The following is a 16,659-nucleotide window of genomic DNA, read 5'->3' on the forward strand; positions in this document are numbered from 1 at the left end:
TCCTGAGCCCATGTGGTGATATCCTTTACACACTGATGTCGCTTTTTGATGCATAACCGCCTGAGGGATCGAAGGTCACGGTCATTCAATGTTGGTTTCCGGCCATGCCGCTTACGTGCAGTGATTTCTCCAGATTCTCTGAACCGTTTGATGATATTACGGAGCGTAGATGTTGAAATCCCTAAATTTCTTGCAATTGCACTTTGAGAAACTTTGTTCTTAAACTGTTTGACTATTTGCTCACGCAGTTGTGGACAAAGGGGTGTACCTCGCCCCATCCTTTCTTGCGAAAGACTGAGCATTTTTTTGGGAAGCTGTTTTTATACCCAATCATAGCACCCACCTGTTCCCAATTAACCTGCACACCTGTGGGATGTTCCAAATAAGTGTTTGATGAGCATTCCTCAACTTTATCAGTATTTATTGCCACCTTTCCCAACTTCTTTGTCACGTGTTGCTGCCATTTTGTATGGTGATAAGACTTTTTTTTTTTTTTTTTTTTAAATAATATCCACAAAGTTCAATGAGCAGGTTGTGTCATGTGACCAACGTTGAAACTGGAAGTGAGCCAGAATGTGACTTTTCTCCCGCCGCTCATGTGACAAATGACCAGTCGCAAATGAGGAAGGAAGTGGTTGATGGGAGGCAACCGTGGTGTCAGCACAGAAGACATGTTGGTAGGGGTGTGACGGTACGTGTATTTGTATTGAACCGTTTTGGTACGGGGATTCCGGTTCGGTTCGGAGGTGTACCGAACGAGCTTCCACACGAACATATTAAGTAGCCGCCAAAGCTAAAGTCTTAACAAGCTGCTCTGCTTTCTGCCTCTGTCCTCTACACAGCACCCAGCATTGTCCCACCCACACAACCATCTGATTGGTTACAACCTTAGCGGTAACAGCCAATCAGCAGTGCGTATTCAGAGCGCATGTAGTCAGTGCTTCTGCGGTGGGGTCAGCAGATTGGTGTTTAGCAGGTAAACATCAGGCAGCGGACTCTCCCCAAATGATAATAAACACCTCCCAGTCAACTCATAGTAACATCACTATGAGCCCGTTGACCTTCTAGAAATATAAAAGGCAGCTCAGCTCGCTCGCAGTCCTGGCTTGAGGTGAAGGATAATTATCTTTTAGCGTAACGTTAGCTCATTTTGCGGTGTGTGTGTGTGTTACGGACAGCAAAGCCCTGTCTGTCTGTTATTTCACTTGACCTTTTTCTGTGTTGAAGCAGTAAAAAAGGACAGTATGTTAAAGGCCTACTGAAAGCCACTACTAGCGACCACACAGTCTGATAGTTTATATATCAATGATGAAATCTTAACATTGCAACACATGCCAATACGGCCGGGTTAGATTAGTAAAGTGCAATTTTAAATTTCCCGAGAAATATCCTGCTGAAAACGTCTCGGTATGATGGCGTTTGCGCGTGACGTCACGGATTGTGCGGACATATTGGGACAGCATTGTGGCCAGCTATTAAGTCCAGTATTCTGGACATCTGTGTTGGTGAATCTTTTGCCATTTGTTTAATGAACAATGAAGACAGCAAAGAAGAAAGCTGTAGGTGGGAAGCGGTGTATTAGCGGCCGGCCGCAGCAACACAACCAGGAGGACTTTGAGTTGGATGCGCAGACGCGCTACCGTGAGTACGCAGCTGCGGCTTCCAAACATTTGATCGCTTGCCCGTACGTGCGTGCCGCTATGTGCATGTCACGTACGTAACTTTGGGGAAATATATGGGCTGTATGAACTTTACGGAGGTGAACGGTACTTTGGGCTGTGGGATTGAGTGTGTTGTGCGGGTGTTTGAGTTGTATTGGCGGGTTATATGGACGGGAGGGGGGAGGTGTTTGTTATGCGGGATTAATTTGTGGCATATTAAATATAAGCCTGGTTGTGTTGTGGCTAATAGAGTATATATATGTCTTGTGTTTATTTACTGCTGTAGTCATTCCCAGCTGAATATCAGGTCCCACCCGCCTCTCACAGCATCTTCCCTATCTGAATCGCTTCCACTGCCCTCTAGTCCTTCACTCTCACTTTCCTCATCCACAAATCTTTCATCCTCGCTCAAATTAATGGGGAAATCGTCGCTTTCTCGGTCCGAATCGCTCTCGCTGCTGGCGGCCATGATTGTAAACAATGTGCAGATGCGAGGCGCTCCACAACCTGTGACGTCACGCTACTTCCGGTACAGGCAAGGCTTTTTTTTTTATCAGCGAGCAAAAGTTGCGAACTTTATCGTCGATGTTCTCTACTAAATCCTTTCAGCAAAAATATGGCAATATCGCGAAATGATCAAGTATGACACATAGAATGGACCTGCTATCCCCGTTTGAATAAGAAAATGACATTTCGGTAGGCCTTTAAATGAAGAGTTTCTGTCTCTGATAGTTGATATAATAATGTAAGTGCATCATTAGCCTACATGAACTCCATGGTGTTCAGGGATGAATAGTCTCTCCTATTGTTATTGTACTATTTTTTCAGCTATAGTTACATGAATCATTAGTAATGTAGCAGCCTAGTTTTGAATGGCAGGGTCCCTGCTATCACATGTTGATAACAATATAACATTTACATAATAAAAATCAACTACAGGCTTTCCAAATGCTGTCATAAATTAAGCATGATGAGTTGAAACTGTTTAATGTAGAAGAAAAGTTTTGTTATTTTATTTAATCTGAGCAACAACTTGAGGCAGTTTAATGTTGATTAACGTGGGCATAATTATTATAGTGTTCCCAATGTTAAAAGGATAAAGCCATTGTTTACAAATTTGGTAAATAAATAACCAAAAAATTTATATTTTGTTGTTTTCTTACCGTACCGAAAATGAACCGAACCGTGACCTCTAAACCGAGGTACGTACCGAACCAAAAATTTTGTGTACCGTTACACCCCTACATGTGGTGTACGTCTACACCTCACCTCCACCACGCTGATCACCAGGATGAAGATGGGAGGCGGGCAGCAGTTAGCTCTCTCCAGGTAGGAGCTGCGGGAACCTTCCGGAAGCATCCACCTGGAGATGGTCTGCTGGAACTTCTCGCAGAATCCCAACTTCCGCCTCCCGTCAGGGCGGTCCTGCTTTTCTTCATCATTGTCCACTGGGAAAGGCTCACGCTGCTCCAGGTCCATGTCGGCCATGGCTGTATGGCGGGGAAAATACACAATTTAAAATTTCTGTGAAATCTAAAAAAATCTCCACATTTTACCAGAAAACTTCGGATTTAAAAAAGAATAAAATCAATAAATTTTAGGAAATGTAAAAACGTCAACAAGCTTTTTATACATCTTAGGAAAGCATGGTGTTAAACACAAACGCTAACTTTTTGTTTACAATATTTTTTGTGAAATCTAAAAAAAAATCTCCACATTTTTTACCAAAAAACTTCGAATTTAAAAAAGGATGGAAATGGATAAAATCAATAAATTTTACAAAATGTAAAAACGTCAACAAGCTTTTTACAAATCTTAAGAAAGCATGATGTAAAACACAAAAGCTAACTTCTTGTTTACAATGTTTTCTGAGAAATCTAAAAAAATATCCACATTTTTTACCAGAAAACTTCGGATTTAAAAAAGGATTAAGTCAATAAATTTTAGAAAATGTAAAAACGTCAACAAGCCTTTGATACATCGTAGGAAAGCATGGTGTAAAACACCATCGCTAACTTCTACTTTACAATATTTTCTGTGGAATCTAAAAAAAAAATCTCCACATTTTTTACCAAAAAACTTACGATTTAAAAAAAGGATGAAAATTGAAAAAATCAATCAATTTTAGAAAATGTAAAAACGTCAACAAGCTTTTTATACATCTTAAAAAAGCATGATGTAAAACACAAAAGCTAACTTCTTGTTTCCAATGTTTTCCCATTTTTTTTACCAAAAAACTTCAGATTTAAAAATGGATAAAATCAAGACATTTTAGAAAATGTAAAAATGTCAACAAGCTTTTTATACATCTTAATAAAGCATGGTGTAAAACACGAAAGCTAACTTCTTGTTTACAATGTTTTCTGTGGAATCTAAAAAAATCTCCACATTTATAACCAAAAAACTTAGGATTTGAAAAAGAATGAAAATGGATAAAATCTATACATTTTAGAAAATGTAAAAACGTCAACAAGCTTTTTTATACATCTTAAGAAAGGATGGTGTGAAACAAAAAGGCTAACTTCTTGTTTACAATGTTTTCTGAGAAATCTAAAAAAATCTCCACATTTTTTACCAGAAAACTTTGGATTTAAAAAAGGATTAAGTCAATAAATTTTAGAAAATGTAAAAACGTCAACAAGCCTTTGATACATCTTAGGAAAGCATGGTGTAAAACACAATCGCTAACTTCTTCTTTACAATATTTTCTGTGGAATCTAAAAAAAAAATCTCCACATTTTTTACCAAAAAACTTGGGATCTAAAAAAGGATGAAAATTGATAAAATCAATCAATTTTAGAAAATGTAAAAACGTCAACAAGCTTTTCATACATCTTAAAAAAGCATGATGTAAAACACAAAAGCTAACTTCTTGTTTACAATGTTTCTGTGAAATAAAAAAAAATCTCCACATTTATAACCAAAAAACTTTGGATTTAAAATATAATGAAAATGGATAAAATCAATAAACTTTAGAAAATTAAAAAACGTCAACAAGCTTTTTATACATCTTAAGAAAGCATGATGTAAAACACAAAAGCTAACTTCTTGTTTACAATGTTTCTGTGAAATCTAAAAAAATCTCCACATTTTTTACCAAAAAACTTTGAATTTAAAAAAGGATGAAAATGGATAAAATCAATAAATTTTAGAAAATGTAAAAACATCAACAAGCTTTTTACAAATCTTAAGAAAGCATGATGTAAAACACAAAAGCTAACTTCTTGTTTACAATGTTTTCTGAGAAATCTAAAAAAATCTCCACATTTTTTACCAGAAAACTTTGGATTTAAAAAAAGATAAAATCAATAAATTTTAGAAAATGTAAAAACGTCAACAAGCCTTTGATACATCGTAGGAAAGCATGGTGTAAAACACAATCGCTAACTTCTACTTTACAATATTTTCTGTGGAATCTAAAAAAAAAATCTCCACATTTTTTACCAAAAAACTTACGATTTAAAAAAAGGATGAACATTGAAAAAATCAATCAATTTTAGAAAATGTAAAAATGTCAACAAGCTTTTTATACATCTTAAAAAAGCATGATGTAAAACACAAAAGCTAACTTCTTGTTTCCAATGTTTTCCCATTTTTTTACCAAAAAACTTCAGATTTAAAAATGGATGAAATCAAGACATTTTAGAAAATGTAAAAATGTCAACAAGCTTTTTATACATCTTAATAAAGCATGATGTAAAACACGAAAGCTAACTTCTTGTTTACAATGTTTTCTGTGAAATCTAAAAAAATCTCCACATTTATAACCAAAAAACTTAGGATTTAAAAAAGAATGAAAATGGATAAAATCTATACATTTTAGAAAATGTAAAATCGTCAACAAGCTTTTTACAAATCTTAAGAAAGCATGATGTAAAACACAAAAGCTAACTTCTTGTTTACAATGTTTTCTGAGAAATCTAAAAAAATCTCCACATTTTTTACCAGTAAACTTCGGATTTAAAAAAAGATAAAATCAATAAATTTTAGAAAATGTAAAAACGTCAACAAGCCTTTGATACATCGTAGGAAAGCATGGTGTAAAACACAATCGCTAACTTCTTCTTTACAATATTTTCTGTGGAATCTAAAAAAAATCTCCACATTTTTTACCCAAAAACTTAGATTTAAAAAAGGATGAAAATGGATAAAATCAATCAATTTTAGAAAATGTAAAAACGTCAACAAGCTTTTTATACATCTTAATAAAGCATGATGTAAAACACGAAAGCTAACTTCTTGTTTACAATGTTTTCTGTGAAATCTAAAAAAATCTCCACATTTATAACCAAAAAACTTAGGATTTAAAAAAGAATGAAAATGGATAAAATCTATACATTTTAGAAAATGTAAAAACGTCAACAAGCTTTTTACAAATCTTAAGAAAGCATGATGTAAAACCCAAAAGCTAACTTCTTGTTTACAATGTTTTCTGAGAAATCTAAAAAAAATCTCCACATTTTTTACCAGAAACTTCGGATTTAAAAAAGGATTAAGTCAATAAATTTTAGAAAATGTAAAAACGTCAACAAGCCTTTGATACATCTTAGGAAAGCATGGTGTAAAACACAATCGCTAACTTCTTCTTTACAATATTTTCTGTGGAATCTAAAAAAAATCTCCACATTTTTTACCCAAAAACTTAGATTTAAAAAAGGATGAAAATTGATAAAATCAATCAATTTTAGAAAATGTAAAAACGTCAACAAGCTTTTTATACATCTTAATAAAGCATGATGTAAAACACGAAAGCTAACTTCTTGTTTACAATGTTTTCTGTGAAATCTAAAAAAATCTCCACATTTATAACCAAAAAACTTAGGATTTAAAAAAGAATGAAAATGGATAAAATCTATACATTTTAGAAAATGTAAAAACGTCAACAAGCTTTTTACAAATCTTAAGAAAGCATGATGTAAAACCCAAAAGCTAACTTCTTGTTTACAATGTTTTCTGAGAAATCTAAAAAAAATCTCCACATTTTTTACCAGAAACTTCGGATTTAAAAAAGGATTAAGTCAATAAATTTTAGAAAATGTAAAAACGTCAACAAGCCTTTGATACATCTTAGGAAAGCATGGTGTAAAACACAATCGCTAACTTCTTCTTTACAATATTTTCTGTGGAATCTAAAAAAAATCTCCACATTTTTTACCCAAAAACTTAGATTTAAAAAAGGATGAAAATTGATAAAATCAATCAATTTTAGAAAATGTAAAAACGTCAACAAGCTTTTTATACATCTTAAGAAAGGATGGTGTGAAACACAAAAGCTAACTTCTTGTTTACAATGTTTTCTGTAAAATCTAAAAAAATCTCCACATTTTTTTTTAACCAAAAAAATTCCGATTTAAAATAAAAGGATACAATTGATACATTTTAGAAAAAGTAAAAACGTCAAACTTTTTTTTTACATCTAAAGAAAACATGATGTAAAACAAAAGCTAACTTCTTGTTTACAATTTTTCTGTGAAGAAAAAAAAATCTCCACATTTTTACCAAAAAAAATCCGGATGTAAAAAAGAATCGAATCAATACATTTTATAAAAAGTAAAAACGTTAACAAGCTCTTTTTTTTTTTTTTTTACTTACAGCTAAAGAAAACATGATGTAAAACTCAAAAGCTAACTTCTTGTTTACAATGTTTTCTGTAAAATCTAAAAAAATCTCCACTTTTTTTTTTTTTACCAAAAAACTTCGGATTTAAAATAAAAGGATACAATCAATACATTTTAGAAAATGTAAAAACATCAACAACCTTTTTATACATCAAAAGAAAACATGATGTAAAACACAAAAGCTAACTTCTTGTTTACAATGTTTTCTGTTTTTTCAAATGTTTTACCAAAAAACTTCAGATTTCAAAATGGATAAAATCAATACATTTTAGAAAATATAATATAGTAAAAACGTCAACAAGCTTTGTATACATCTTAAGGAAGCACAGTGTAAAACACAAAAGCTAACTTCTTGTTTACAATGTTTTCTGTGCTTTCACATTTTTTACCAAATAACTTCAGATTTAAAAAAAGGATAAAATCAAGACATTTTAGAAAATGTAAAAACATCAACAATCTTTTTATACATCTTAAAAAAAGCATGATGTAAAACACAAAAGCTAACTTCTTCTTTACAATGTTTTCTGTGAAATCTAAAAAAATCTTCAAATTTTTTACCAAAAAACTTCAGATTTAAAAAAGGATAACATGAATACATTTTAGAAAATGTAAAAACGTCAACAAGCTTTGTATGCATCTTAAGAAAGCATGGTGTGAAACATGAAAGCTAACTTCTTGTTTACAATGTTTTCTGTAAAATCTAAAAAAATCTCCAATTTTTTTTTTTTAACCAAAAAACTTCTGATTTAAAATAAAAGGATAAAATCAATACATTTTAGAAAATGTAAAAACATCAACAACCTTTTTATACATAAAAAGAAAACATGATGTAAAACACAAAAGCTAACTTCTTGTTTACAATGTTTTCTGAGAAATCTAAAAAAATCTCCACATTTTTTACCAGAAAACTTCGGATTTAAAAAAGGTTAAGGTCAATAAATTTTAGAAAATGTAAAAACGTCAACAAGCCTTTGATACATCTTAGGAAAGTATGGTGTAAAACACAATCGCTAACTTCTTCTTTACAATATTTTCTGTGGAATCTAAAAAAAAAATCTCCACATTTTTTACCAAAAAACTTAAAAGATTTAAAAAAGGATGAAAATTGATAAAATCAATCAATTTTAGAAAATGTAAAAACGTCAACAAGCTTTTTTACATCTTAAGAAAGCATGGTGTGAAACCCGAAAGCTAACTTCTTGTTTACAATATTTTCTGTAAAATCTAAAAAAATCTCCACTTTTTTTTTTTAACCAAAAAACTTCGGATTTAAAATAAAAGGAGAAAATCAATAAATTTTAGAAAATGTAAAAACATCAAGCTTTTTATACATCAAAAGAAAACATGATGTAAAACACAAAAGCTGACTTCTTGTTTACAATGTTTTCTGTGAAATCTAAAAAAAATCTCCACATTTATTACCAAAAAAATTCGGATTTAAAAAAGGATAAAATCAATAAATTTAGGAAATGTAAAAACATCAACAAGCTTTTTATACAGCTTAAGAAAGCAAGATGTAAAACACAAAAGCTAACTTCTTGTTTACAATGTTTCTGTGGAAAAAAAAATCTCAATTTTTTACCAAAAAACTTTGGATTTAAATAAGGATAAAATCAATACATTTTTAAAAATGTAAACACATCAATGAGCTTTTTATAAACCTTAGGAAAGCATATTGTAAAACACAAAAGCTAATCTTGTTTAGAATGTTTTCTGTGCAAAAAACTTTGGATTTAAATAAGGATAAAATCAATAAATTTTAGAAAATGTATAAACGTCAAGCTTTTTATACATCTTAATAAAGTACGGTGTAAAACACAAAAGCTAACGTTGTTTACAATGTTTTCTGTAAAATAAAATAAAATCTCCACATTTTTTTTTAACTAAAAAAGTTCGGATTTAAAAAGTATAAAATTAATGCATTTTATAAAAAGTAAAAACGTTAAGAAGCTCTTTTTTTTTTTTTTTAACTTACATCTAAAGAAAACATGATGTAAAACTCAAAAGCTAACTTCTTGTTTCAATGTTTTTTGTGTTTTCACATTTTTTTACCAAAAAACTTCAGTTTTAAAAAAGGATAAAATCAATACATTTTAGAAAATGTAAAAACATCAACACTCTTTTTATACATCTTAAAAAAGCATGGTGTAAAACACAAAAGCTAACTTCTTGTTTTCTGTGTTTTAAATTTTTTTACCAAAAAACTTCAGATTTAAAAATGGATCAAATCAATACATTATAGAAAATATAATATAGTAAAAACGTCAACAAGCTTTGTATACATCTTAAGAAAGCACAGTGTAAAACACAAAAGCTAACTTCTTGTTTACAATGTTTTCTGTGAAATCTAAAAGAAATCTCCACATTTTTTTACCAAAAAACTCCGTATTTAAAAAAGGATAAAATCAATACATTTTAGAAAATGTAAAAACGTCAACAAGCTTTATATACATCTTAAGAAAACATGATGCAAAACACAAAAGTTAACTTCTTGTTTACAATGTTTTCTGTGCTTTCCCATTTTTTTTTTTTACCAAAAAACTTCAGATTTAAAAAAGGGTAACATGAATACATTTTATAAAACGTAAAAACATCTTTATAAAGCACGGTGTAAAACACAAAAGCTAACTTCTTGTTTCCAATGTTTGCTACTAACCACATATCCGTTTCTAAACACTTTGTGACAAAACAACTCATGTAATTCGGATAAAAAAAAGTAACATTTAAAAACTACAAGATTTAACAACAATGAAATTAGCTCAACTTACCTTTGCCTTCAACCGGAAGTCTTCCCGCCTAGCTTGTATCGACCCGACACCTCTACTGAGTGACAAGTCGATTGATCACAAACGACCAAATTGTGCTTTTAAAGATGCTTCTTCTTGGCCGTGTTGCTCAGCACAGAACCTCCATGGCACCACAAGGCAATCGGCGGTGTTTTTTACTGACTTAACCTCCCATTTGGACGACTTTTGAAGATAATTATAGTCCCGCAAGGTCTTTGTTACCATGCAAACTTCCTTCCGGCCACTAAAACAACAAATCAAGCGACTTCCGGACCGTCCTAAAAATATTTGTCTTATTTCCTTTTAATGTCCGAACAACCGAGGAGGATTTACCTGTCTCTCTCTTAGTCTTAGCACCCCGTGCCACACCTGAGAGCGGTGACGTCACCACCACAGGAGCACTCAGGTAGGCTTGTTTTCCACACCGTCTCCGCCCGGATGAAACATCAGCCAGACAGCAAACATCCTCAGGTCACTGTATGGATGACGTCACTTCATGCCACCTTAAATAGTACAGGATCATGTTGTTACGCCCACAGGCCACACGGGGGCACCGAAGACCAGATTTACCAACATTTATATCCTTTTATATTTGCTCGTTGAGAAAGTGTACTAATACATTTGTATAAATCAGGGGTCACCAACGTTTTTGAAAGCAAGAGCTACTTCTTGGGTAGTGATTAATGCGAAGGGCTACCAGTTTGATACACACTTAAATAAATTGCCAGAAATAGCCAATTTGCTCAATTTACCTTTAACTCTGTTATTAAAAATTAATGATATTCACACTTAATTGAACGGTTGAAAAGAGGAGAAAACACGAAAAAAAATGACAATTAAATTTTGAAACATAGTTTATCTTCAATTTCGACTCTTTAAAATTCAAAATTCAACCGAAAAAAAGAAGAGAAAAACTAGCTAACTCGAATCTTTTTGAAAAAATAAAAAAAATAATTTATGGAACCCATCCATCCATCCATTTTCTACCGCTTATTCCCTTCGGGGTCGCTGGAGCCTATCTCAGCTACAATCGGGCGGAAGGCGGGGTACACTCTGGACAAGTCGCCACCTCATCGCAGGGCCAACATCATTAGTAACTTTTCCTGATTAAGATTAATTTTAGAATTTTGATGACATGTTTTAAATAGGTTAAAATCCAATCTACACTTTGTTAGAATATATAACAAATTGGGCCAAGCTATATTTCTAACAAAAACAAATCATTATTTCTTCTAGATTTTCCAGAACAAAAATTTTAAAATAAATTCAAAAGACTTTGAAATAAGATTTAAATTTGATTCCACAGATTTTCTAGATTTGCCAGAATAATTTTTTTGAATTTTAATCATAAGTTTGAAGAAATATTTCACAAATATTCTTCGTCGAAAAAACAGAAGCTAAAATGAAGAATTAAATTAAAATGTATTTATTACTCTTTACAATTAAAAAAATAAATTTACTTGAGCATTGATTTAAATTGTCAGGAAAGAAGAGGAAGGAAATTAAAAGGTAAAAAGGTATATGTGTTTAAAAATCCTAAAAATCATTTTTAAGGTTGTATTTTTTCTCTAAAATTGCCTTTCTGAAAATTATAAGAAGCAAAATAAAACAATTTATGAATTTATTTCAACAAGTCTTTAAAATATTTTCTTGGATTTTCAAATTCTATTTGAGTTTTGTCTCTCTTAGAATTAAAAATGTCAGGCAAAGTGAGACCAGCTTGCTAGTAAATAAATACAATTTAAAAAATAGAGGCAGCTCACTGGTAAGTGCTGCTATTTGAGCTATTTTTCGAACAGGTCAGCGGGCTACTCATCTGGTCCTTACGGGCTACCTGGTGCCCGCGGGCACCGCGTTGGTGACCCCTGGTATAAATTATATAGTTATTTTCTTTAACTTAATATAAACACCTCATTACTGTACATTTTGGTTAGGTATGCTAATATTTTGTCATAATTTTTTTTAAATAAAATTGCATTGAATTATTTTTAAGATTATTCTGTATGTCAGGAATTTTTGGGCACTTAACAAATCCGATTTTTGGGGTGACAATTCGATTCAGAATTGATTCTCCCTTCAAAACGATTTTCACAATGTGTCATTTGGTGTAGAAAAAAATATTTTTTAATAAAATTACTTGTATTTTTAAAAATAAATGAAACTAATTCAAAACAGGTTTCAGGTTAGAAAAGCTCCTTCTGGTTGCAGGGAGATGGCCTACAAACATTTAATTAAATATTTTTTACATCTTTTTAGAATTGATGTGAATTGAATGTGCACCCGTTGTAATGATCCTATTGGACCTTATGTGAAGTGAATTATATTTATATAGCGCTTTTCTCTAGTGACTCAAAGGGCTTTACATTGTGAAACCCAATATCTAAGTTACATTTAAACCAGTGTGGGTGGCACTGGGAGCAGGTGGGTAAAGAGTCTTGCCCAAGGGCACGATGGCAGTGACTAGGATGGCAGAAGCGGGGATTGAACCTGGAACCTTCAAGTTGCTCGGCCACTCTACCAACCGAGCTATACCACCCCCCCGGAAGTGAGTTACAAAGGATACAATGATAATGTGGGTTAAAACTGGAGCTGTTCCAAAATAATAAGGTCAAAATAGTGTAAAAATATGCCTCTAAAAACAAAACAAAAGTAATAAAAACCTGAATGAAGGCTTATTGCATCACATTTTTCCTGTAATAAAACATATACAGTGGGTCTGGGCTAGTTTTTGCCTCATCACTCAAAGCGTGTGTAAAGACATGCTACACAGTATTATCTGCTCACAGAGGACCCCTGGTGGTTGTGGAGGACACTGCAGCTGGTCCTGGATAGTCCCCGTCACTTGCAGGATTCTCACAGAAATTAGGCAAAAATGCAACTTTGCCTACTGTATGTACATATGAAAAAAAAGAGAAAATTCCTGGCATATGTATATATATATTTTTTTCAATCACAGGACTTTTATTTTTTCATCAAAAGGGAGCGGGGAAAAAACAAAAGAAAAAAAGAAAACTGTCAGGTTAGGAGTCGTGAGCCGGGTTGGACGTGAGTGAGGAGCGTTTCATCACAGCTGCTCAAAAAAGGTTACACAGAATCATCACATGAGCCAGGAAGAAGCGTTTTATTCTACAGTGCCCGGGGCCAGAGGGGAAGAAGGGATTTGCAGAGGGAAAATAAGAACAAAAAAATATCAAGGGAGGGCTGGAGGGAGGAGGGGGCGGGGCTTCATAACATAACGAGATCGTCTCTCAACATTTCTTTGAAAGGTTTTGGCCAGCAGCAATAGTTTTGGATACAAAGCAGATAAACCATGGCACTGTGTGTGTGTGTGTGTGTGTGTGTGTGTGTGTGTGTGTGTGTGTGTGTGTGTGTGTGCTGGTAAAAACAAGAAGTGGTAGAAGGGCCGTATAAGGGCAGCCAGCTTGTGACAGAAAGAGAGAGGAAGCCAGTGGAATCTCGTCGAGTTCAGGAGACGTCTAACAAGAAAAAAAACAAAGAAAAGTTAGCATCCATCCATTTTCTACCACTTGTCCCTTTTTGGGGTCGCTGGAGCCTATCTCAGCTGCATTCGGGCGGAAGGCGGGGTACACCCTGGACAAGTCGCCGCCTCATCACAGGGCCAACACAGACAACATTCACACTCTATTGAGGCCTTCAATCGCACTTAAACAGAGGTGGGTAGAGTAGCCAGAAATTGTACTCGAGTAAGAGTACTGTTACTTTAGAGATTTATTACCCAAGTAAAAGTAAGGAGTAGTCACCCAAATATTTACTTGAGTAAAAGTAAAAAGTATGTTGTGAAAAAACTACTCAAGTACTGAGTAACTGATGAGTAACCTGTTCGTTGAATGATGACGGCAACAAATAATGCTCAAAAACATAAAAATAGCAATGAGCAAATTCAGAGCCAGGAATATCTCTTAAGCAACTAAAACAATACTATATATTAAATAATAATACATTAACATAAAACAAATGAAGGCAAATTGAGCCACAATAACTTAACAGCACCATAGGCTCAGTAGGCAGATATTACAAAGGAAAATAACAAGTTAGTCTTTAAGCAAACCATAAACTGATAGGTGTGGGCTGCACCTGAGAACACACTGTGCAGTTCTGATTGGTGTTTGTATGCATGCGTGTGTGTGTGTGCGACTGTGCGTGTGTGTGTGTGTGTGTGTGTGTGTGTGTGTGTGTGTGTCTCTGTCTTCTGTCTATGAGGCTGCAGTGCGTTAATAAATGTCCCCACACAATGTACATTTGACAGTGATTCATAGCAGGGAAGCTAATATCAGCCTATGGTGACAGCCAAAATATCTACTAACGTTACTTACCGCCATGTGCTTCCTCAAATTTGACGTTGAGTTCATGTAAGCTTTAGCTTGTTGTTGTTTGCAGCTGAAACTTTATGTGCTGTTAATCATGTGACCGCCTGGCTCTGTTTGATTGGTGCAACGGAGTCAAACGTCACCAGTGACTGCATCTGATTGGTGAAACGGAGTCAAACGTCACCAGTGACTGCATCTGATTGGTGAAACGGAGTCGAACGTCACCAGTGACTGCATCTGATTGGTGAAACGGAGTCAAACGTCACCAGTGACTGCATCTGATTGGTGAAACGGAGTCAAACGTCACCAGTGACTGCATCTGATTGGTGAAACGGAGTCAAACGTCACCAGTGACTGCATTTGATTGGTGAAACGGAGTCAAACGTCACCAGTGACTATTTGATTGGTGAAACGGAGTCAAACGTCACCAGTGACTGCATCTGATTGGTGAAACGGAGTCAAACGTCACCAGTGACTGCATTTGATTGGTGAAACGGAGTCAAACGTCACCAGTGACTGCATCTGATTGGTGAAACGGAGTCAAACGTCACCAGTGACTGCATCTGATTGGTGAAACGGAGTCAAACGTCACCAGTGACTGCATCTGATTGGTGAAACGGAGTCAAACGTCACCAGTGACTGCATTTGATTGGTGAAACGGAGTCAAACGTCACCAGTAACTGCATCTGATTGGTGAAACGGAGTCAAACGTCACCAGTGACTGCATTTGATTGGTGAAACGGAGTCAAGCGTCACCAGTGACTGCATGTGATTGGTGAAACGGAGTCAAACGTCACCAGTGACTGCATCTGATTGGTGAAACGGAGTCAAACGTCACCAGTGACTGCATTTGATTGGTGAAACGGAGTCAAACGTCACCAGTGACTGCATCTGATTGGTGAAACGGAGTCAAACGTCACCAGTGACTGCATTTGATTGGTGAAACGGAGTCAAACGTCACCAGTGACTGCATTTGATTGGTGAAACGGAGTCAAACGTCACCAGTGACTGTATTTGTTTGGTGAAACGGAGTCAAACGTCACCAGTGACTGCATCTGATTGGTGAAACGGAGTCAAACGTCACCAGTGACTGTATTTGTTTGGTGAAACGGAGTCAAACGTCACCAGTGACTGCATCTGATTGGTGAAACGGAGTCAAACGTCACCAGTGACTGCATCTGTTTGGTGAAACGGAGTCAAACGTCACCAGTGACTGCATCTGATTGGTGAAACGGAGTCAAACGTCACCAGTGACTGCATCTGATTGGTGAAACGGAGTCAAACGTCACCAGTGACTGCATTTGATTGGTGAAACGGAGTCAAACGTCACCAGTGACTGCATTTGATTGGTGAAACGGAGTCAAACGTCACCAGTGACTGCATTTGATTGGTGAAACGGAGTCAAACGTCACCAGTGACTGCATTTGATTGGTGAAACGGAGTCAAACGTCACCAGTGACTGCATTTGATTGGTGAAACGGAGTCAAACGTCACCAGTGACTGTATCTGATTGGTGAAACGGAGTCAAACGTCACCAGTGACTGCATCTGATTGGTGAAACGGAGTCAAACGTCACCAGTGACTGCATCTGATTGGTGAAACGGAGTCAAACATCACCAGTGACTGCATTTCATTGGTGAAACGGAGTCAAACGTCACCAGTGACTGCATTTCATTGGTGAAACGGAGTCAAACGTCACCAGTGACTGTATTTGATTGGTGAAATGGAGTCAAACGTCACCAGTGACTGCATTTGATTGGTGAAACGGAGTCAAACGTCACCAGTGACTGCATTTGATTGGTGAAACGGAGTCGAACGTCACCAGTGACTGCATCTGATTGGTGAAACGGAGTCAAACGTCACCAGTGACTGCATCTGATTGGTGAAACGGAGTCAAACGTCACCAGTGACTGCATTTGATTGGTGAAACGGAGTCAAACGTCACCAGTGACTGCATCTGATTGGTGAAACGGAGTCAAACGTCACCAGTGACTGCATCTGATTGGTGAAACGGAGTCAAACGTCACCAGTGACTGCATCTGATTGGTGAAACGGAGTCAAACGTCACCAGTGACTGCATTTGATTGGTGAAACGGAGTCAAACGTCACCAGTGACTATTTGATTGGTGAAACGGAGTCAAACGTCACCAGTGACTGCATCTGATTGGTGAAACGGAGTCAAACGTCACCAGTGACTGCATCTGATTGGTGAAACGGAGTCAAACGTCACCAGTGACTGCATCTGATTGGTGAAACGGAGTCAAAC

General features: G+C 35.1%; 2 protein-coding genes and 1 long non-coding RNA gene across 5 annotated transcripts in view; 1 reads left to right on the forward strand and 2 right to left on the reverse strand.

The window, feature by feature from the left end:
* rhbdl2 (rhomboid, veinlet-like 2 (Drosophila)) overlaps positions 1-10,646 on the reverse strand; it is a 55,972-nt gene extending 45,326 nt beyond the window's left edge. The window contains exons 1-2 of one of the 3 annotated variants that reach the window (XM_062062292.1): positions 10,399-10,645; positions 2,931-3,151 (exon numbers count right to left, since the gene is read on the reverse strand). In XM_062062292.1, the coding sequence (XP_061918276.1) occupies positions 2,931-3,149 (219 nt within the window). In that variant the 5' untranslated portion in view covers positions 3,150-3,151; positions 10,399-10,645. Of the gene's footprint in view, positions 1-2,930; positions 3,152-10,047 lie in introns of all 3 variants that reach the window. The other 2 variants (XM_062062291.1, XM_062062290.1) reach the window with 2 other exon arrangements.
* The window catches only part of LOC133659696 (uncharacterized), an 87,324-nt gene that overhangs the window by 66,254 nt on the left and 4,411 nt on the right, over positions 1-16,659 (forward strand). The window lies entirely within an intron of this gene.
* The window catches only part of akirin1 (akirin 1), a 41,400-nt gene continuing 38,072 nt past the window's right edge, over positions 13,332-16,659 (reverse strand). The window contains exon 5 of the mRNA XM_062062294.1: positions 13,332-13,541. Coding sequence (XP_061918278.1) covers positions 13,531-13,541 — 11 coding nt within the window. The 3' untranslated portion in view covers positions 13,332-13,530. The remainder of the gene's footprint in view (positions 13,542-16,659) is intronic.

Source organism: Entelurus aequoreus, linkage group LG11, assembly GCF_033978785.1.
Source record: "Entelurus aequoreus isolate RoL-2023_Sb linkage group LG11, RoL_Eaeq_v1.1, whole genome shotgun sequence".
Lineage (NCBI taxonomy): Eukaryota > Metazoa > Chordata > Actinopteri > Syngnathiformes > Syngnathidae > Entelurus > Entelurus aequoreus.